Genomic DNA, 23,557 nt, shown 5'->3' on the forward strand with positions numbered 1-23,557 from the left:
AGAGAGTATCTGTTACAGGAATACCTACAGTGAACTAGTTAAATCATAATAGTCGTCACATCATTGTGTAAGAATTTTCAGGAATACCTCGCTCTGATATCGAACTTGTATCATATAAATATAAAATAATGTTTGTAGAACTCTTTGTATAACAGCGTACGTGTTAACCCAACTAATTTAAATTTTGTAAATGGGCCAGGCTCGACTAGCGAACAGCTATATTTTCTGGCTCCACATTACCACTGAAATGTAATTTTGTATTTGCTTGTTATGACTTGTGAAGTGTACTACTACTTTTCATGGTAATAAACCAAACCAAAGTATAACAATAAATGCTCAATGACACAATTTATGGTACATACAAGATATTGTCATCAGCATATTTATATGCTATGTGTATTTGCTTGCAAGATGTGAGTAGAGCTCTGATGATTGATAATGCAACATCTTTTAGTAAGTAGAACAGCAGAAATAACTTCTCACATGAAACAAAAATAACTAAATTATTCAAATAAATAGCAACATTGTCCCTTTAAAGTCTGTTACTTCCCCATTACCATATTAAAGTGATATCAAGCATTATTGTCCTTTTTTCATTGAATTATAACAATACTGTAACCATGATGTTCTTACTAGTACATTTATCAGCTAATTAACATTTTCAACATTTCTGTCTATTAAACATATTTTTACTCTTCTGTTTGTGATGTTACTTTTATCAAGTTAATTTCCTTTTGCCATTTTCTGCATTTCTAGCTGTTTTAAGTATTGTCATTCCACATGTATTTTTTTACTGTCTGATTTTTTCTCTTTTTTCAGTTCCAGTTTATTTTTTAATTTGTAACTTTGTTGAAATCTATTTATTCGATACATGAAAATCATTTGTTGATGGTTGCATTTAATAAAAATAATAATAATAATTATAATTATTATTTCCTTAAAAACGCACTACTCATCTATTATGAGACATACAATCAAATGATAATGAAATATTTAAAGAGATAGACCAATGTGACAATATTGAAATAAAATTCAAGTGTTGAGCATGACACAATATGTTTTACATAAAACAAGGAGGATACATAACATGTGTATTAATTTGACTAGGTCTGTGTTATTAAGTAAATGAATAATTACAATTAAACATATGTCTTTTTTATCTCCAGTAGATCAATTCCATTGAATATTGTGTACTGTTATGTCAAATCTAGATATTGTCCTTGTAAAGAAATGTAATTTTTGCTAATTTTTTCAAATATATGAACTTTTAGCTCCAAGTTTGCCATGGTCAAAGATGATGGGAACAGATCTCAAAGTTGATAAATCCAGTGTCTGTCTGTCTGTCTGTCTGTCTTTCTGTCTGTCTGTCTGTAAGAATGTGTGCACAAATGCATGAATGTATGTAATGTTTGTCATGATGTGCTGATGTGCAGTGTATTATGTGGCTGCCTCTGCGTGTTCATTGTTACATGATTTCAAGGGACCCATTGGTTGGTGGCCAGAATATATCTCACACTCTGTATGTGTAGTTCACAAGCTATCTTTAATGTGTCCACAATAGCAACCTTTCCATACTTACGCTGTAAATTGGAAGGAAAATTGTTGACATTGCACGAAAAAGATCAATAGTGCCCCATTTAACACCGCAGTAATAAATGTGAGATGTATATACTGGTAATAAGGTTATTACAAATACCTCATACTACCCTCTGCTTCGTGTTGGGCTAAACACTGCACCAATGTCCTTGTGCATCCTTTTAGATATTTCCATAAATACCTCAAATATTTGGTATTGAAACGCAGTGTGGGTCAAAGAGCTTTCATTATTCAAATGACAATGTGGGTTCCTAAAATGTGCATGTGATATTAAAACTGTAAAATGGAAAACATTCCTTTTCTCAGACATCAGATGTGGAGTCACTTTGAAATTCAATTCACAGCTTCTTCCAGATGTTATACATCTAATGAAATCATAATGAAATGTGTGATATTGACATTTTAAGAACAGTGAAGGGTAAGTTTAAGAATAAAGAACTGGTAATTGTTTTCCTGTGTATGACTAAAAATGTCTATGAAACCTGCACATATAATCGCAAATTTTTTTTGAGCAATTATTATAAGTAGACACCAATTTCATGTACTAATTTTTGGTCTCGCCAGCAAAGTTGACCAGTTAAAGGCTATACACTCTTCAAGTATTCAGATTAAGAAAAAACAAACTATCATATAATGTACGTTACATTCATCAGAAGATATCATTTTTGATCAGAAATGTTCATTATCTAATTATGGCTTTCAAATTTGATGTGCAGGTTACTCGGGATGTTTCCATGTGTGATTCTAAATTATGACAAAACTACTGATACAATGCGTGCGATTCTAAATTATGACAAAACTACTGATACAATGCCTGTGATTCTAAATTATGACAAAACTACTGATACAATGCCTGTGATTCTAAATTATGACAAAACTACTGATACAATGCGTGCGATTCTAAATTATGACAAAACTACTGATACAATGCCCTAAAAAGATGTAACATTACCCCTATTATAACCAAGGTTTTATTAAAAATACTGACCACTATGAGACAGAGTGTGCTTGATATGGATATTCCTGTCATCTGATTGAAATTGGAGCAACTCTCATTGAGACACGATCTACCGGTATGAGTGACAATTTTTGTTCTGCATTTTCATCATGTCATACAACAGTTCCTGGCAGTGAGTAAGCTATTCATGTTGACCTGCTAGTACCAGACTAATTTACTATGAATTTGAGGGCCAGATGTGTACAGTGATCATGGTTTGATGTACTACTTTCTATGGTCAAACCAATGACATCTGGTCTATAATCCACAAGTGTAATACAATCAAGAGATACAAAATTAATATAAAATAATGTAAAATTTGTCAGAGTAAATAAATGTTGATGCAGGAATGTTGTTCACTGCATTTCACCCAATATACATTTCAAAGAGTAGATTTCAGTAATTTCCACAATACCCACATATTGAATTTTTATATTTCAATTATTCATCACCTTTGTCTGCTGTATGTGTTAAAGGTGTCCTCAAATAGAAACAACCTTGGAACTGAATTGAGTTCAAGGTCACATAGTACAAAAGCACCAAGGAAGCAACCATCTGTTACTAAGAGAAAGATTACTCTCAACTTTGCTTTTCATACAAGTAAGCTAGGATACAGATTACTATTGTTCCTTTAGGAAATAATTCATTTTTGTTGACATTCATTTTGCTCTGTGCATTGGTAATAAACAGTTGTGAATGTTGAATCACCAATTCTGTGAGATGAAAGCTCAGTTTTTAACGGACAAATTCTGCACTATGATATACTGGCACATATTGTAGCTAAATTGCAGCTTCACATGAATGCTAGTGTTCAATATGACCACAACAATGGATGTATGACAATACACAACTAGGAAATGCTGTTTATTTATTATTATAACATTTATATTTTTGCTTGTTACCAACTTGCCATTTTGAGTAACATTCAGAAGCCACAAGATTGGATTGGTAGATCTCTTAGTCAAAAAATATAACTGTATTTGAAGGATCATGTTGGCCGGTCAACTGCAAGTCAAAGATTAGAGTAGAAAATAATTACAACATTTGTATTTGAGAATCCTGGTCGGATGGTATCCTTACCGGTTATTCATCCTTTGGATTTCATTTGACATTCAATCTTTTATTGACAAACTGCTAAATTTATGGATTAAGTAACTTAAAGTTTGGCAGAATACCTTATTTACGGAGGTACAAGTGTGACTATGGGAAGTGGTATTTTGCTGTTATTGCAGTGATATAGGCAGACCATCTCTGTTGTTAATATTGCTGAGAATATCTTTTGGTGTACATATGACGCTATGCTTAGTCACAGAATTACTCTCCTGTGGAAGTCCGGGAGAAACTTCAATCCATGTGTCATTCCTGCTTTTTTTGTTTATGTACCTTTAGATTACCAAAATCTATTGAATTCAGTGCGCAGAGATGGCTTGTTTTCATATTGATGGGCCATGTTATTGTTTAATTTAAATTCTTACGTCAGAGCAGAAATATATCATGTTTCTTTCACTGATCCTGTATTTGCTACCAAGCTGATTAAATGGATAGTGAAATAATTTGAAGACCAGTTTTGAATGTTATTAAGTTTGATTTGAAAGTTGACTGTGCTTGGAAAGGGCAAATCATTGATAAGGTTATCTGTACCGGTGTACAAAGGAAGGACAGAACCAGTCTATTTAGAAAAACAAAGCCATGAAAGAAAATGGTAAATTTTTACTGTTTATGCCTTGTAAACTAGACAACTATGCTTGTCAAAAGTTTGCCATATTGCGAAATCCTGATGAGTGTCTTTCCTTTGATTTGTTTCATGGGAAATTCACGGCAAAGTAGGTAATTTCTAGAATATCAGTACTATGCAAAGGTCACCTTCTAAATTCACATATGAACACGACAGGACAACACAGTCATGCTGAAATCAATTTATTGATATAACTCCAAACCCAAATATCCCACTAAGGCTGCCACTCATCTCAAATGCTGAAGTGAAACTCATCACAGTTCAAGCAAAAACAGTAAAAAGTTACAAAAACATAAACTGATGGATACGTGTTCCTGAGAGTAAAAATTGTGAATTTCTTGTAAACTTTCATCAAACAATGACAGTGTAACAAATAAATTTGTGGCGCATTAGCTCATGTTGCATAATTCCATATGTGCTTGGTAAATAATCATGATCTGGTTATAAACAAAATCACATTTTGCAATTCTACACTTAACACAAGTTTTCCTCTGAACAAATTTTCATTATTTAAAAAAATTGTTTTGAACAGGATAAAAATATTTCACAGAACAAACATATACACATACATTTCAACATCTTTTTCCATACAGAAATATGACAAAGTGAGTTGATATAGATTTACAGTAATAGCAGTCAAAAAGACACTTGTGGTAAGACAATTGAGTACTGTTCTACTTGGAATCTGAGTGCTTGCTAGCATACTGGCATGTTCAATGTTGAACACAAGACTTCTCAACAAAAGGGATTCAAATCTTTGGATGAATCCAACAGTCTGCAAATTTGTAACAGAACAGAAACATATAAAAGACAAATATTCAAACACTTGTTGGTTTGGCAGGAAATAATATACCAATGTGGGTATGAGGGACAAGGAAATATATCCTGCACGTTAAAAATGAAAACTTCTAAGCAAGATTAACATAATTACTGTAGGACTCATTATTTATTCATAGATAATGATTAAAATTGAAATATAAAGGTAAAGCCCAAGGTAATACTTGGGGAATGGTTACTGTTTGTTTGATAAATATACACTGCTTTAATTTTGACTTCAACAACACTATTTTGAGACATATTTCTTTATGCAGTTGTAGAATCCAATTAGAATCCAATCATTTGATGATAAAAGAGATGTAAGAAACAAACACAACCATGGTGACAATATTTGGAAATGTCAATATCAGTAACAAATCATAAAATCATTGAATGTAAAATCATCAGAATACTTGCAGCATCAGTATTTTCTATCAGTCCTGTCTGATTTACAGAAATGCAAACAAAAGTCAACGCTATGTCCTCTTAAGGACAGTCACTTTCTCTGGCATTTTTCTCCTGCTATATCACAACAACTTTTACAGACAAGTTCCTTGTTGATCATGAATGGAATGAGTAGCAAATACAAACTACCTGTACTGTACTGTACTGTAATGTTCTGTACTCTACCTGTGCTGTGCTGTGCTGTACTATTCTGTAATGCAACCTACTGTATTGTATTGCAATGTACAGTGAGATTTTTTTACTCTTTATCACAATGATCAGCATATATTTCTGACATATACTGAAACTGCCGGAGTTTTCTTCATCTATCGTGGCACTTTTCTCAAACAATCTTTCAACGTGCAAGGTTCTTATCAATGTCAGAGAACTTATACACGGTACAGCATTGACAAAAATGATGATAAACGACAGCAATTTTGTATCCCTAAATACCACGGAGATTTGTTTCATGATACCCAAAGATAGCGATAGGAAGATAGATGTACATGTAAAATTGGAAGAGTTGGTGAATGATCTGGCATCAGATGAGAACTCTACTAGCAACTATGTTTTCACTGTCTGTACAACACTAATCCACAATGTGATAATTGGTATCATCATGTTCCTGGCAACCTACTCATACACTTCTCACAATTCACATGGTGAAGATTCAGCCAGCTTGATTAGCAATAACACAAATACAACACAGTAGAATGAGTGTTTAGAAACTCTTAGTAGCTGACAATGGAATATATATTCCTAGAGTCAGACAGCTGCTTTTCCAAAGCATTGGAACCAAACTCTGATACAATTAAAATTTACAATCTGCAGCATATTTGTCATCAACATATATGATTACACTGGACAGCAAAGCATGAACTATAAATATTCATAAACTCAATTCTGGAGAATTAATACCACATTATAAGAAAAACTATCAATAGAAATGTTCTTCAGTGCCATACAATTTTTCTGCTGTGAGCCAATTCTTTACAATTAGTAGCATCCACTTGATCTACTGTGAGGCTTTCATTATCACATATTACCAGTATTAGCTGCATATTTCTACTATGCTTAGACTGCTTTAATCACTAAACTCATATCTACATATATCATTATCACCATCTGGATCTCAACTATTTTACAGTTGCATTGACTATTTTACAGTTGCATACAAGTTTAAATAATAAAGACCTATAGCCTGGTCTAATATTCGGGCTACGCCGGTATAGCGATGTGTTTCTGGTAACACACAGCCACAAGGGGTAATAGACGGGCGCTATAGCCTGAATATTAGACCAGGCTATAGGTGTTTTATAACACACCACATGCTCATGTTGTATTGTTATATAGTTTTTAATGTGTTTTGATATTTTGGACCGCAACAATCAATTGTGACAAGTTTACTGGGCGATGTTTCCACAGCGGTTTCAGTTGTACGTGGTACCACTTTCTTTCAAAAAAATTCTACGCATACCTGGCGACATCCTTAGTTGCACTTTAATCTTTTCCGTCGATGAGCTGTCCAAGTTCCTACACTGTTGGAATGTTGGAAAATATTGGAAAATCTGTTTTAGAGAATGTGTCGTCACCTATCCCGGACGCACATCACGTTCTAGTCACCCATCATTGTTGCAAAGCTGCAGATGACACTACGGTCACCTGACCGAGCACTTTTCCAAATTTGGTCAGAACTATTTCCCTAGGGAAATAGCTTTTCGAAAAATACCCTCTGACGTCACTTTTGTCGATCGGGTGGGGACTAGACGTATCTATTTTCTCGTCACGTGATGTATTCTGGCGAATCGCGACACGGAATGAGCATGTGATGTGTTATAATATATGATATATGATGCAGGTATGAAGAACAGCACATATATATGACACAAGATGGTTTCATGTAAAGGCATTTTACATGTTGCAGTTGTATCATACAGCAAGCATTGAATGAGAACGAAAATGTCGGTGAAGACATGATAAATTCACTTCAGCTCTTGAAATTTGTGACTCCTGTTCTTGAACATACCTTTAACACCAAGTTGCATTCATCTTTGCATTTTTCTGCAGAATATACAGTCTAGGTACATTCCTAACCTCAACATCCAATAACAACAGCTTGATTTTGTCCTACAAACACCATGCTTTAAACAATAACATGTTTTTATATACACAACATTTACTTCAGTGAACCAACTTCTGATTCTGCATTCCAATTCTAAAACAGTGTTTATTTATAAATTTCTGTCCAAATACAGTTTGAATTTAGTGATCTATATACATTATTTATATGGTGTACTTCATTGTTGAATCACAACTTTGGATCTGTAACTATTCTTCATCAAGACACTCTCCAATAGCAAATCTATAGCCGGCCATATTGGAAATACCGTGATAATGAACAAATGCAGCTGCCACTACCAACACATGGAAAATTTGGTGGCTCTGGAACTGAAAAGAAAAGAAATCATCAGAGTTACATAATGTCAAAAACAACTATTTCCGGTGATGTTTCAATAATTCCACTTGCAAGACGCACATCAAATTTTTGGGTGCATTTTACTGGTCCAAGTCATATGCAATTTAGACGCTATAATATATTTTTCATGTATTCTTCTTATCTTAAGGAAAAGCATACATGTCAGCTGGAAGTATAAGTTCATTAACGCGTGTTTGTTGTAGATGCTTTAACACAGACTGGTATGCTAAAAACACAATAGCAGCTATTTGGCTTTTGTCATAAAACTGCAGCTTTCAATATCTTCTTAACAATTGAATAACAAAGTATTCTAATCACATTCAAAGTTCTACAATTTTCTTTTCCGGAGGGACAATCAATTTTACATTGCTATTTTAACTTCCACTGAACCACAAATGGTCATGGAAAATGATCTGTATTAAAACGCCTGTGAAATGACCCTATAGCAAGATGTTAGCATCACTCCTTGTGATGCCTGTATGTTGTTAATATCCACCGTAACTTTTGGGCAACATTTGTGAGATAATTGACCTAAAAGTAGTTTGAGTTCGGCGCATCCTGAAAGTTCACCCAGCTAAGTATTTTTGGTTGTCTGAAGGTCATCCAGTTTTTAAGGGAGTAAACTCCTCAAACTGAAAGACTGAAACGTTTGCTGAGCGAGGCAAACTTGAGCATTTTCTTTGAGGAACAATAAAAGTTCTTTTGCAGAAAATTATAAATCAAGGTTACTGACAGAATTCCAAAAGAGTTTCAATATGGGGCTTGAAATTAATCATATGACAAATACGTTTGAAAGTCTGCAGCATTCATGCCTTCAGTACTTCCTTGGTCTACATATTATCTCTACTTTGTATATGACAAAGGTTCCACTGCATCTTGCTGTGTAGTCCAGTTTTGGTCAGACTTTTAATGAATATTAACTTTTGACATCATCTTTGGAAAGCTTCTCATTTTTGGCCATATTTTTCTGGTACACTAGGGCAGAGATTTGTGACTTTACAGGTTGGCAATTGAAAAGTCAGTAAGCAGAGCCAGCAATGTACACTTACATGTTGCCAAGTGATCAGTTATTGACCTAAGTGATAAATTGCATGATGTTTTGATTATTTTTGGCTAGGTTTTACCAACAGTGTACCTAATTTACAACCATGTTTTCATATTGACATCTCACTCCACTTTTTACTGTATAGGAAAATATCGCGCCACACTGTTTGGCATGTACCAGGCTAGTGCGGCACCTGCGCTACACCATTCTTTTGACATACATGTGGTTCAGTGCATGGCATTAAATAACATAACAACCATTTTGGATACATTTTGCTTTTTGTTGAGTTGGCACTAAACAAAGATTGATTTAAGAGGGCGTATACCAGTGGTGGTGGGAGCGTATGTGTGATTTGACCGAGTATTTCTGTCTGTCACTTCCCAACTAGGTGACTGGATGCTGTGTGTTGTGAGTTTGAACCTGATTGAAAACACCGTATATTCATAGCCACGTAATTACTGATTGTAGGTATGATACAGAATGAGGCTGGGTTGGATTTTCGCACTTCCAAAATTTTGTTTAGGAGGGGGCTCTGAGGCCAAACACAGTTTTGTTTACCGTGTGCATGCTTTAATTATCCATGGCCCCTTAGACATGGTCAACCAGCAGAAATCAGCTGTAGAAATGTATTGAATGTTCTTAATATGTTTGCTTTCTTAATATGTTTGTTTTTCTCTATTTGACAGGTAAATTATAATGAAATGCATTTGTGAAGGCAAAGTATTTCCAACATAGATCATAGTTAAACATATATGGCTTGGCACAAATTTATAGTTGAGGAAAGCTTTAGTTTATGGTCCATTATCTCTACTTTGTATATGACAAAGGTTCCTGCATCCTGCTGTGTAGTCACACAAGCAGCTGTGACTCTGCTGCAAACAAGCTGTGACTGTCCGAAGTTTCATCCATCCATCAATCATAGATTTTGCCTGTCATTTGAATGTTTTAACAAAATGATTTAATGATAAACCCTCATTAATATTATTCCCATGGATTTAAAGACAGGCAAGAAAGGCATTTCATGGGCTTTTAAATAAGTCAATGATTGACTTCAATATCTCATATTAGTAAATAATAATTGAACTATGTGTGATAGACATTTAGCAAATACATTAAGCTGGGAGATGAAGATGCCTTGAAACATTTTGTGATTGTTAAAAGACTTTATTGTTGAAGAAAGCAAGTGTGGATACCTACCACTATATCACATTTGCCAGGAAAGAATCTTTCAGGTACTCTGACTGCATACAGTATAGCTCCAGTGATGTACATAGTGGCCATTAAGGCCATCCAGCCAACAGCTCCAGCTTCAAAGGCAGATGGGAATCCAGTTTGGATGAAAAAGTGTACAGCTGGAATAACGGCACTCAATCCCATAGCAATAAACACACCTTGTGAGATTGTAAATATAAACAAGGATCTTCCATTAATGGATTTCATCATACTACAGATCTTAAAGCATTATGACCAGAAAATTTTGCCATCATTCATACAGGTGCTGATTGGTTTTTGAAGCATCACAGAATTGAAACATTGCTTTCAAATATGAAATCATCAGTTTTGAATATAATTCTTTTTTTTACCCTTCATTCATGTCACCCTTTGGCAATAAAAATTAAAAGAAACCAGATAATTGCTGTGTAAATAACATCAAGTGTTAACTTACCTGCACGTAGAGGTCGAAATTTTGGTGTACTGAATTTATCCCATAATGATACAAAAATGGCAGCCACACCGAGCACACTTATCAAAATTATGTATGCGTAACGAGCTACATGTTCACAGTAAAAGCTGTAATAAAGCCATGGTATAAAGGATCCAACAATGAGAAGTGAAATTCCTGAGTAATCCAACCTGTAATAAGACAAAGAACAAACACACAGTCATTGGATTTGGTTTTTTGATTGCTGTTCATTTACATGCATCGACTGTGAGTTACCTCTGATAAATCATTAATGCTAAACTTTGTAAAACATTACTTGCGATTCTGACATTGTGACCAAAAGTTTTGTTCAAAGTTTCATACTAAACACTTACCAATAACCACAATGTTAAACATAAACACAGTGAGTAAAACAATTATCTGGGGACTATTTGCATATCGACTACCAGTAATAACTAACTGAGAGAATCCACTCTTATTTTCATTGCAAAGTATTAAAATGAACCAGTCTAAGTGTGTAAAAGTAAGTCACATTACTTGCACTTAGCATAGAAATAAACCTATCGAATGACAGACTTATACAAAACCTCTAAGTTAGTTAAAGTCTCTGTAATAATATTTCTCTATGGGTTTGTGGCCTATGGTTATGCAATGATTGATTGTTATGATACCAGTAATACATACAATCTATTATTTGCAAATGTCCGCATTATTGAGCATGATAGATCTGTTCTTTCACAGCATAAATGTTTTGATATTTGACAGCAGTCTAATTTGTCAGGCTTAGCTTTAGTATTGGTATTTCTGAATTTATTCACACTGTGAAATTTTGGCAAATTCTGAAATGAAACTGCACTGTGATAAAGAAATACTTAGCCTGAAGCATCCAATGCTATATTGTAAAGAGATATGAAATTCCTAAATACATTAATTTTATATTATAGCTTTGTGAATACCAGTGAATATTGTGACGTCATACCCTCAGATTATTACTGATAATGTATCAGATTATACAGAATTGTAGGCCTAGATGATTTCTACATCTGCAAATTCACTGGCATTGCCAAAACTATAAAATAATATTAATAGCAATAATATACCCTTTTCCAAGCCCATAATGGACAAAAGTAAATATTGCATGATATGAAAATATACTTGGCTTTGGCTGGTACATAATGTTGTGCAAAGTTTGCTTTCATCCTATGTGGATAAGGAGGGGATACATTATTGTTTAACATTTTTCCGATCATAAAATAGTGTACATTTATCAATAGAATCAATTTCTGGGCCAGTCGATGTACATTTGATAGAAAACACCATTGAATGTATTGATAATACACTAAATGCAGGTCAAAGGTAAGACTAATTATACCAAGTTGATTTGCATATCCTCTCAAGAATTGCTGTACAGATAGGCTATTTACTCAACACAATGTGCTACTTCATGAATCCTTATTTATTATATCATAACAGGATTAATGCTAATCTGATTAATGCTGGTGACCATTATGGTAGTGCCTGATATTGGCATGAACTTGACGAGGGCAAACTATTTCTTTATATAGGATGTGCTGACAACTGCTACCACATTAAACCAAATTAAACATTGAACTCTATCAATGATTATCCAAACCAGTGTCTATCCAGTGTTCACATATATCACTAACACTCTTTTCTATTGGTGCATACAGACACTTGGTGACATGACTAAGCCATGGTCACACCACAACTTCTGTGTGTAATTGACCTCCATTAAATGTTCTCGCATTAAGTCAATCAAACTCTCATGCACATTAGCATAAAGGAGTTAAATAAATTAGCCAAAATACTACCTTTTGCTACCACAATATTTGGTTCACTCAAACAAAAATTCCTGTTTTCAAGCTTCAGCATATTACAACAGGTAGGAAGTTCAAATCACTTTGACATTGAAATCTGTCATCACACAAAAGAGAAGTTACGTACACTTGGCATTTTGCCAGTATTGCTATTGTAAACAGCATGATTCATACCAGTGTGACCATTGGTTGATGTAAGTGTTGATGTAACTGTACCAATGGACTGTCAACAATTAAGCTAAGTTTGAGTTACACTGGTAAATGATTTGGGGAATGCAGCATTAAGTTTCTGTTGTATATGATGTCATTGACACTGCAAAGTTCCCAAAATAACAGCACTTGGGAATCTTGCCATCTGGCTTTCTGGCCTAGAGTGAAACTTTCCTATTGCTCTACATAGTTGAATCTACCAGAAGTGAAGATAATGGAGCCGACATCTTGGGGCATTACACAAACAGAACTGGAAAGAACAGCATCTACTTGAATTGTAAAGTGGCCTATGGTTTTCCCATCATATACATGTTGATTTAAACTTGAAATGTATCTGCAACATTTCATCCTCAATATCCAATTAAAGAAATTATGTTGAAATCATGACACTGGAAAACAGCCTGAAATAACTACTAATTAATCATAAAACTAAGAAGCAGTTAAAGGCGCCCTTCTCAATCCCAGGTTCTCGCATCAGCGAATGTGTCAACAGCCCATTAACAGTTTGTCATTCTTTTGTTTTCCATTGAATATTTTATCAAGTAAATAATATTTATATTAGATAAATCTGATAATTGAGTAGCAGTTAAATGTTGACCAAATTGATGCACGTCACACACTAAGTAAGTTAATAATTATTAACAGGGTTGTTATAATAATATAGGAATGACCTGAGAAGATTGAGTTTTGTAAAGCCATATCAACACATGATCTGATACATACAATGTACCAGCATATATCGAAATCCACACTACTTTACTATGTGTACAATCAATCATTAGCTGACAAAGACTTAAAACTCAAACAAGGTGTACAAGTCTTACGCCTGAAACTATTTTTGGCATATATTTAATTGCATTTCAAAAGTAGACACACTCATTTGAGATGGCTGAAATGATAATTTCATACTCTTGCATTAACACTTTCATAACCTTGTTTTGACCAACACCTGTTATCAATTGTGGTTGTGTACATGTACCTGTTACATCGGAATTGGTGTTGAACTGTTTAAGCAATAAATAAAGTAGATAATTTGTCTCATAGATACCACACAAGCTTGCAATAAATTTTAGCACAGGGCATCAAAGTGACATTTGGATGTTTGAAACAGAAAAAATCTTGAAATCAATTTGTCGATCAATACCCTGTGAGTGCATTTCAATCCTAATATTTGTATCTTTGTCTGTACTTGTCTGATTTCATCATTTGTTGCTTCAATCTGATATCCTTTCAGTCATCACTCTCTATTTTCACTCAATACATATCTTTCCCCCTTGAAAACAGCAATATAATTCCTGAGACACTTAATAAACAATCTTTTTCTCACGTAAATTCCACTGCAATATCCTCTTGTTTTCCTCTTTCCATTAAGTTGACTTTACTAAATATGGAAACTTGTTTTTTTCATCATTTTGAATACTCTTTCATTTCTAAACAAACATTTGCTGAAGCTTTTTATTGTATCTGATGATATCAAATTTACTTTTTTTCCAGAAATTTTACTTCAATTTCCTCTGTAGGTTTTAACGTCATTATATTCATCTGCACTTTGCCTACTGGTTTCAATGCAGGTGAACTGCTGTGAAAATGCAAATTTAAAATTTCAACACTTGATGAAATTTGTTTTTGAAAGAGTATAATGTTGATATTCTACTTACTTGCTAAATAATCTAGAAACAGATTTGGAGTGGCAATAGACAGTGTGGAAGACAAAAGACAAGCCAAGACATAGAATAGCACCCAGGAAGAATGCCATGAAGACAGCTTGCTCTTGCCATGTAAATCCAGATGATGGATGGGTTAGAAACAGCACTGTGATCACAAGGAATGCCACAAACCCTGTCAAAGAAAACAAAAGACAATTTAGTGATGAAATGATCTTACAGTTGCAGAATGTCATCAATGTGACTGTAAAATAACTAGAATGATTATCAAAAACACATTTTAGGTCAAAATATATGTAGAAGTTTGAAATGTTTAATGTTTGCATTCTATATATCCACTGCTCATTTCCTCTAGTCAAGGTTGAGGAATCTCTACAAGTATGATAAATACCTCCTATTACATTGATATACTCCATATTAGATATAATGAAGCCATAATTTTGAGCATTTATATGACGTTTAAAGAAATAACAGTTGAGGTTGTGATAGGCATTAAAGACTGAGCACATTTTTCTGAGCTCCAGCTACTGTTTATCTAGGAAAAGAGAAGTCTAACCTAGTGTAATTGAGAGGAAATTACAGAGTGCAATAATTTGACACTGAAACCTTTGCAATACTTGGATAAATTTGTCTAGATTTAAAATGACTTTGATCTGTTGACAACTCAACTCTGGCACATTGTAATGTGCATAGTGCATTCATAATTGTAATGTGCATAGTGCATTCATAAAATACAATCTGTACCTCATTACATTTCATTGCGCAGCCAATTGAACAAGTTGTTTATCTATAATTTCTTTCTTTTGTCCTACCATGACAATTTATGAACTTAAAAATTTATAAATTGTCCAAACTAGGGATGTCTTCATCATAGTAACAACTGAAAATCTACCTTTATGCATAGTTAGAGTCTAATAGCAATCACCACATACCTAAAAGATGGGTCCATATATTTCCTGTTTCTGTGTGAATTCGAAAAATTGACTTGAAACAGCATCTAAAGGATGGCATGGGAGGCCTGTGATAGTTCCGCAGAAAATCATTGTCCTTTAGCCAATCTGGTAAATGATGAAATGAAATAACCCTCCATCCTTCTTCCAGGACGTGTCTCATCAGTTTTTCAATCTTTTCAGTTCTACCTGGTGCATTGGCTGGTAGTGGAGTCACCTCTGCTAGTTCATCAGGAATATCATCACTCTGGAATCGCAACACAAGAAGGCAGTCAGGATGCTGTAGAAACAACTACCTTCCAAATGAAAGAATCCCTTGAAAGTGTACCTTTCATGCAGAATGATTTACCCTTTTCCCTGTTTGCCTGTGTAGAGGTCCAACTTTGCCCTTGAACACATTGGCACAAGACTAAACCATAGTAATGAAAGGGTTGATGCAAGGTGAGTGATTGAGGTAAGAGTGGAAAGACACAATATGTGGCACAGAAGTACAAAAGTTGTCTTAGAGACATGTTGCAAGAGATGCATTTACATATGGTCAGTGTCTAGATGAAGAAAAGATTTTGCAATCAGGTTTATGGATATTCTTAACTAGCAAAGCTGATGTTTCATTTATTTGACAAATCTTGTTGAGAGATTAAGCTGACAAGCACTGGTATTGATCATGGGATTCTACCATACTTGATTTTAACTCTGGCAAGTGTCAGACATTTTTGCTGGTCATTTTCAACATCAACTGTATCCACTTTATCGCCGTACATTCATGTGAATATCGAAGCACCTATCAAGGTAATTGGAACTTGCAAACATTAGATTTTGACTGGCAGTTTGAAATTGTTAATGCTGTGGTCACTGCTTTAGGATAAAAGATGTTTAATATGTCTTCAGTTGACAGAATCACCTCTCTTTTAAATATCAAATCAACATTCAAGGCACTTGGAACTAATATATAAGTTAGTCAACATCCAAGTTCTAATACATTACCTCAGAATAGATTGGTACTTGTGAGAAAATAAAGTTTTATTAACAAATGCCTTGCATGTTTCATGTAGAACATTAATACTGTATTTCTGTAGATCAAATTTTTTCTGTTGTCTTTGTTGGCTAAAAATAAACAACATTTAACAGTCACAATGCTGAACCAATTTATAGAGTTTGAATAATGATCACATTCAAGGGAAATTATCAAACATCGTATAATGAGGAAAGTGTAGGAGGTAAAATCACTACACCAAAGACAAACATCATTGGCGGATTTTGGATTGCAAGAAGTTATTTAGAAACTTTGACATGCAGTCAAAATGTAATACACAGATGTAACTATCATGCAGCACTGATGCAAAGAACTGTTGATGAAAAGGTTAAACTACATACAAATAATTTGCACAGATGGTATATGTTTTGGATTGAAATTCCAGCTCTGATGTTAAGTTACCAAGATTTCATTAAAGGGACAAAGTTGCCCATTTTTTTCATGAATTTTGTTTGATACGAGATACTACTTATCATTTGACATGTTGAAAGATAGTAATTGAATGGGTGACCATGCATATATTCAACCCCGGTTTTAGACACGATAAATGAAACCATCGCGAAAATTAATTATTGGTCATGACCATTAATTCATTTCGCCATAGTTTCATTTGTCTAAATTTGGGCTTGAATATATGCATGGTCACCCATTCATTCACTATCTTTCAACATGTCAAACAATATAAGTAGTATCTCGTATCAAACAAAATTCATGATAAAATGGGTGACTTTGTCCCTTTAAATGTAAAAGAAATGAAGTGGTTATACTGCTTACTACAGTTGGCCATGCATTGTGTATTTGCATTATTTAACTTTAGGACAATACGCAAGTTGAGAGTAAAGATAAACTGAAAGCTACCAGCATTGAAAAATATGATAGAGATACTAATTTGCATCATATGGCTGCAATAAGCAGCTGCTTACATTTCCTATTGTGGTATTGACTGAGGTACCAGTAGCAGTAGTGGCAGTAGTAGTAGCAGTAGTAGAGGTGTCAGTGGTAGCACATGTACATGTTGGTGATGATACAGTAATTTCAGATGGGATACTGCTTGAATCACAAGGTATATTGCACACAGGCACCTGATCATCTGTTGTATCTTCTGTTGTCAATTTTTGTTCTTCTTCTTTTTCATCTGGATCATCAATATTTTGCACCTTCTTCTCTCCTTTCTCAAATGAGATTATGGTCATTTGCATCTTGGTTTCTGGTCTCTTGTTTTCTTCTTTAATCTTGTTTCCAGCTGATGTTGTTGCTGACTCTTTATTTACTACGTTGCAATGTCTACGACGAATGCATGCTGCTGATTTGTCTAAATTCTGTGGAAAAATTTGTGTCATCTGTAAAAATCTACGACAAAGTTGATTGAGCGTGTTATAGTGGACTTCAGGCGCCAACTTGTTTATAAATTTACACCCAATCTCACACTTTTAACCATAAAAGTCTTTATCTTTGTAAGACATTGCACTAGTGAAGTGCCAGAAAATATTTCCTGACCAATGCTAAGTGGACAACATATTTGAATGAAAGGAAAACAATTTTTGGATAAAACATTTTCTCAGTATAGTTTTCATCTTACAAGCAAGAACAATTTCAGAATGTTTTTCATTAAATCAAGATAATTTTGTAAGGGACAGGTTAGTTCACAGTCCTCGAGAGGGACTGTTGTTTGTCATAACAAGCTGGAATTTTTTCCCCATAATTCTATATACAGTAGACTTAGTGACTATTTGGTCTTCATTTATTTCAACAGATTGTCATGTAATGAGAATGAACGTGGAAGAATACAGCTTGACTCATGATCACCACAATAACCCTTTTCTGCCAGACAGTAATAACTGTATCACTTCCCCATCAGCCAAGTCAGTAAAAAGCGGTATTAAGCCAAAACATGACGTATTTTCACCCACTTGGCTTGGTATGTTATAGCATCTTTTGTCCAAAAAAATCAACTTTACAGTATTATGTTTTCAACAGCCTTCAAATGTACAGTATTATGTTAAAATACATCATGTTGAATATGTTGTGTTTCATTAATTTTAACCATATTGACCTTGTGTGAAATATGGACTTGGCAGGAAAAGGGTTAACAACTACATCTCTACCTGTTGACCTTTCTACCACGCCTGTCACTTGCCCATCTTCAAAGCCAATAGTAAAAATTGAACCAAAATCAATTCACAATTTGACCTACTTGGCATGGTATAGCAGGTTTAGTAAGTAAAAATCATATTTACAGTACATTTGTATCTATGTTGCAAGGTCTTCTAATGTTCATATCTTCATTAAAATGAAACATATGGAACATGTTATGCCTCACTTGGTCAACTATTGATACAGATAAGGGAACAGACTATTCAAATATTGCATATTGTATGATTTGGTTACACAAGTTGGCAAGTAGTTTATTTTACAGAAATGAAATTGACTGGATATAAAAAAAGACCAGCAGGTCTAGGGAAATGTGTGCCTACAATGAGCATGGCTCGATGGGTCACAAAATGTATGGTCCCCTCATAATTATAGCTGGCAAATACTTCTTTGGTCAACAATTAGACTTGGGTACATGAATGTAACGTATCTGTTAAGTGTTTAGCTACAGACCTATCACTATCAGATGAAGAATAGAGGCTGCACACCTTGTCTATGTTCTATATCTGACTTTTCTGTGCATTTACTGAATTTCTTTATGCAGTGAAAGAGACAAATCAATGGGATGGATATCCAACTCTGAAAACAGATACATGGTGTACATGTATGCTACATATTAAACAGTTACTATGTACATGTAACTAATTGAAAATGTCTACTACATACACACTGGCATGACATATATCCAGAAAATTATGAGGAAAGATTCTTTAATTCTTTACCCAGTTGCTCTTGCTCATTAGACTTGCCCAAAGTCTGTTGGTATAAATATCAAGACAGAGTAAACTGAAGGAATAAACTTCAACAGACTACTGTGCTGATGAATGATGGATGAGGTGATCATGAAATTGGAGCATATACTTTGGCAGATTATCATGTACACTGTAGCATAGTGGGGTGAATTTAAAAGTAACAGCCAGAAACTACTGTGTATGCATGGGGAAAGCCAAGTAACAAGTAGGCCACTTTACTTGTCCATTTGTATTCAACAGATGCAGGGAAAGATTGTACAGATATCAGAAGTTCATCTAAACATAATCAGATTTGTTGGGAATTTTCCTCTTACTCCCCATGTCAGTGGTCAGTCCTAAACTGTGAAAAGGTTAATACCAATAATCAAGCTACAGGTGCCTTTGTAAGATTTCTACACATACCACACATTTTTGTTTGAAATGTAATTATCAGGATAAATATGATGTAATATAATCAGCAACGCTACTCTTTGCATGCCTTTGCCTTCAAGGTAATATTGGAAAGGTGCCTCAGCTAGGCTTTGTCTTGGCCAAACCCCAAGGGCCTATGCCTGGTGTAGTTTTAGATGTGAAATACCGATCTTCCACTGTCATTCTCAACAGCTTCACTCCCCAATTTACCTTTTGCATGCCTTTCCCCAGCTGCAGTACACTAGCCCAAGGTTTTTTGCCTGGGTATTTGGGTCGGAGGGCATAACCAGATTTGCCGTCCAACCCAAACACCCAGGCAAAACCTCGAGCTACTGTACTGCAGCATGCACCTAGCCTTTCTCTAAAGTAAGTTGAATTTTGAATTTATACATGTGATTATACAGATACAGATGTAGGGTTGGTGTTACACAATCTGCCATTCATGCGCCTTTCATGTGGCACTTTCTAGTAACAATTACATCAACTGATGATCAAGGTGTTTGAATAAAATATCAGTGCCACAGAATGGTTTAACAAATCCTGCTACAGGAGATTCAAAATTGCAGCAGCGTTAACTTTACAATGTGCTTTCATCGATTTTAATTTCACTCTGAAGATGATCAAATTAGAATTTGGTTGTGACGAGCTTTATGTGTATGTACCAAGTGTGCAGGTGTACGGGTCCCGGTGTACGTGTTGATACCACACTACTTTCACGAGCTTCAGCGATTGAGTTACCGGTATCACAAATGTAGCCGAGGTTATTCGGGCCCGGAGTTTCAGCTGTGTGTTAATTAAATTGACTGGTTCACATCAAATTTTATAAATGGAGAGCGAAAACAAGATGATATTAACCTGACATCCACAAACTCCCACTATGTTTATTTCCTGCATGCGTGAACTCCCAGTATTACGGTGTGCGCAAGAGCGGACCGGTGTTTGGTGAACAATATCATGGCTGATATTCTACTAGACCGGCAACAACTGTGTTTGGGAATTTCACAGAATTGATTTGACAAAGCTTGAAGAATTTTACGTTGTGGGTATTTCACGTACTCACCATTTACTCATTTACCGATGGCTGACGGCGGGGAACTGTAACAGGAGGTGAAAAGACCATAGAACTGTGGTAGAAGAAGTACAGGACCGGTGATGACGGACGTGATCGGCAGATGAAATGTTAACCAATCGAACTGCACGGAATGTGGACGTCAACAAAACTGGCATAAACCATTATTTTGGGGGTATTGCATGCGGTGACCGCATGCAGCAAGCCACTGTAGCAAGCCGGCGGCGGCGGTCAGGCGGTACACGTGCTTTGTTGCAAGTCTGGGTTGCAATTACGACTAGACTACTACAGTTGGCCGGGAACAGCGATCATATCAAATGCAACACTGCACCGTACGAGTTTTGGTGTTTCCAATCGTCCGCGTCCAAAGAATGTAATCAACGCTCTTCCTTCTCAGAAAAAGGGTTAATGCCGGGAAGTGTGATGCAACTAGCGTGAATTGATTCTTACTGAGTATTTTTATAGTTTTTGTATATATTTCATAAGTTTAAAGACTAAAAGAAAATAATAACCACTCGTCCCTCAAAAACAACCCTACTCGTTTTTTGTCCGGCGTGAACGAATGCATTGAACCATGACGTCACACATCTTCCTCAGAACAATGATTTTTCTGCATCCGATGCCCTGATCTCATAGCGACGGATGATGGCGATGTACTGACCGAGAATGCAGTTTCATATTTTATCATGTAGGGATCTCACGCCGTGGTGCGAATACAGTCACTTCAGAATATTTCAGGATTACCCTTCAGTGATTTTAGGTTGTGACTAGCTGGGAAATCACGTCTCATTCACTTCACTTGTGTGGAAAAGAAGTAGTGCAGAGTTATCCATGCTGTACTCTGATGTCAACAGAGCGCGATCTCAATATTGGGAAAACGTATCTGGATTCAAGCAGTCACGCGCTCCTTGGGCAACTGGAGAGACCCTTCATGCAGGTTATAATATAATACCAGGTTGCGTACGCGTACGGTAGGGTTGGTGTCAGGATCGAACCTGATCGATAGAGGTGGTAAATACTTTTTATGATTATTAGATTTTGGATTACCCCAACTTGGCAATTTCAAGCTTAGAGGAGAAAAAGGTTTCGGAGATTGGAGATTATGGTACTCCACGATGAAGAGACATTGGCGAGCATACGTACGCTGGAATAACCCCGACGTAATTATCCTCAGTTCGAGACTTAAGTTGAGAAAAAAAACAGAATTTGAAATTATCACCCTAGTAGAATGGATCTCCGAAATGAGAACTCGCCAAGTCGTTCTTGGCTTACGGTGCAGCGACGACGCCCTGCTGAAGAAGTAGCTGCTTGTAAAAATAAAATTATTGAGAGTTGGGGAAAACCTACACTGACAACTACCATGGAAACGGCAGATAACAACTCGATACTACAAACTCTGATAGCCCATAATACGCTCTTGCTTACTTTGCACCGTTCCGGAGAGCTGTTACATCACTCTTTATAATATTAAATGACTTACTCTCTGCTCATCGAAATGAGTTTGCTATGCCCATAGTTTTCATTGATGCATCATGTGAATATTAAATGTATATATGAAAATGAGACTTTGACTCTAGTATATACCCATGCATTGCTGACATTAAATGCGCATTGATTTACACACGAAGAAATCGCTGATAAACTTTTCTGACTAGAAATGAACTCAAGAAATGGTTCTGAGAGTACATTGAATAGTCGTTGCCATGGAGACCAGGATGGAAAATTGCAGATTCAGTCTGTCAATCCAAGTGAAGATGAAACCGAAGAAATTGAGCTAACAGGAAAGAGTGAATGTGCTAGGGTATGTATGACATGATAACTATAGTGGTTTGTAGTCACAGGATATCTTAAATTACTCATCTTAATTTACCATATTGTTATGATATTTACACAGAATGAGCAATTGTGAAATGTTTTTCAATTTCTTATAGGGCCACAGTTCAACAGTTTAATAATTCTGCCCTGTAACCCGGTGATGTGATGTGCCCTTGTCACCAAAGTCAGTTATTTTTTTCATTTTTGTCTGCCCATACTCTTATTACGCATATCCATTATGCTGTTTGTTTGAACACCTCAAAAAGCAGTAACATTAACAATGGAAAAGTTTCAAAACACCTTCCTGTGGAGTAATTTCTTTATACCAATTACTCAGCTCTATAAAGGTGGAAAATTTTAAATCATTATTGGTATGGTAGCTAATTGACTCTAGGGATCCCTACAGACAATAGTTAGCTGTTAACAGCATAATACACCCATTGTACAGGACCAGTTATCATAGTTCGACTTCAGAAGTATGGTGTATAGTATGGTGTTATCACTGTATTGTAGCCTCATTTATGTTCCTTGGTTCTGTCTGTGAGGGTAGAATGTTCCTTGGTTCTGTCTACGAGGGTAGAATGTTCCTCAGGGACAGATGTTTGGACTCTAAAATCTTTACAATACTGTTCTGGGATATCACTTGTGGAAGCTTATTTTAAAGCTCTTGGCGTGAGCAAAAGTTTTAAATTCTTAGTTTTTTGGAAATCAAAATTTTATTTTTCCCCGCAGAGTTATCACAGGGATATGGCCATTTTGAATTTCAAATATCAGTAAATGTTAGGTAATTTGTTTCTCTAGTTCCAAACTTTACACAGTGGCCCATGATTTTTATTCTTGATTTTGTGAGATAATGGTTGAAAGTTTCATTTACGAAAGTTTGAGCAAAAGC

The 23,557-nt window shown here is 35.3% G+C and overlaps 2 protein-coding genes across 3 annotated transcripts in view; one reads left to right on the top strand and one right to left on the bottom strand.

Moving 5' to 3' along the window:
• Positions 1 to 4,494: 4,494 nt before the first annotated feature.
• LOC139122088 (adiponectin receptor protein 1-like) overlaps positions 4,495 to 23,557 on the bottom strand; it is a 268,597-nt gene continuing 249,534 nt past the window's right edge. The window contains exons 2-8 of one of the 2 annotated variants that reach the window (XM_070687469.1): positions 20,842 to 20,929; positions 17,391 to 17,786; positions 15,417 to 15,681; positions 14,479 to 14,659; positions 10,776 to 10,963; positions 10,307 to 10,500; positions 4,495 to 8,036 (exon numbers count right to left, since the gene is read on the bottom strand). In XM_070687469.1, coding sequence (XP_070543570.1) covers positions 7,917 to 8,036; positions 10,307 to 10,500; positions 10,776 to 10,963; positions 14,479 to 14,659; positions 15,417 to 15,681; positions 17,391 to 17,786; positions 20,842 to 20,844 — 1,347 coding nt within the window. In that variant the 5' untranslated portion in view covers positions 20,845 to 20,929 and the 3' untranslated portion in view covers positions 4,495 to 7,916. Of the gene's footprint in view, positions 8,037 to 10,306; positions 10,501 to 10,775; positions 10,964 to 14,478; positions 14,660 to 15,416; positions 15,682 to 17,390; positions 17,787 to 20,841; positions 20,983 to 23,557 lie in introns of those variants that run through there. The other variant, XM_070687471.1, reaches the window with a different exon arrangement.
• The window catches only part of LOC139122091 (regulator of G-protein signaling 9-binding protein-like), a 71,174-nt gene continuing 69,989 nt past the window's right edge, over positions 22,373 to 23,557 (top strand). The window contains exon 1 of the mRNA XM_070687475.1: positions 22,373 to 22,651. Within this exon, the coding sequence (XP_070543576.1) occupies positions 22,508 to 22,651 (144 nt within the window). The 5' untranslated portion in view covers positions 22,373 to 22,507. The remainder of the gene's footprint in view (positions 22,652 to 23,557) is intronic.

The sequence above is a fragment of the Ptychodera flava genome, chromosome 21 (assembly GCF_041260155.1).
Source record: "Ptychodera flava strain L36383 chromosome 21, AS_Pfla_20210202, whole genome shotgun sequence".
NCBI classification, from domain to species: domain Eukaryota; kingdom Metazoa; phylum Hemichordata; class Enteropneusta; family Ptychoderidae; genus Ptychodera; species Ptychodera flava.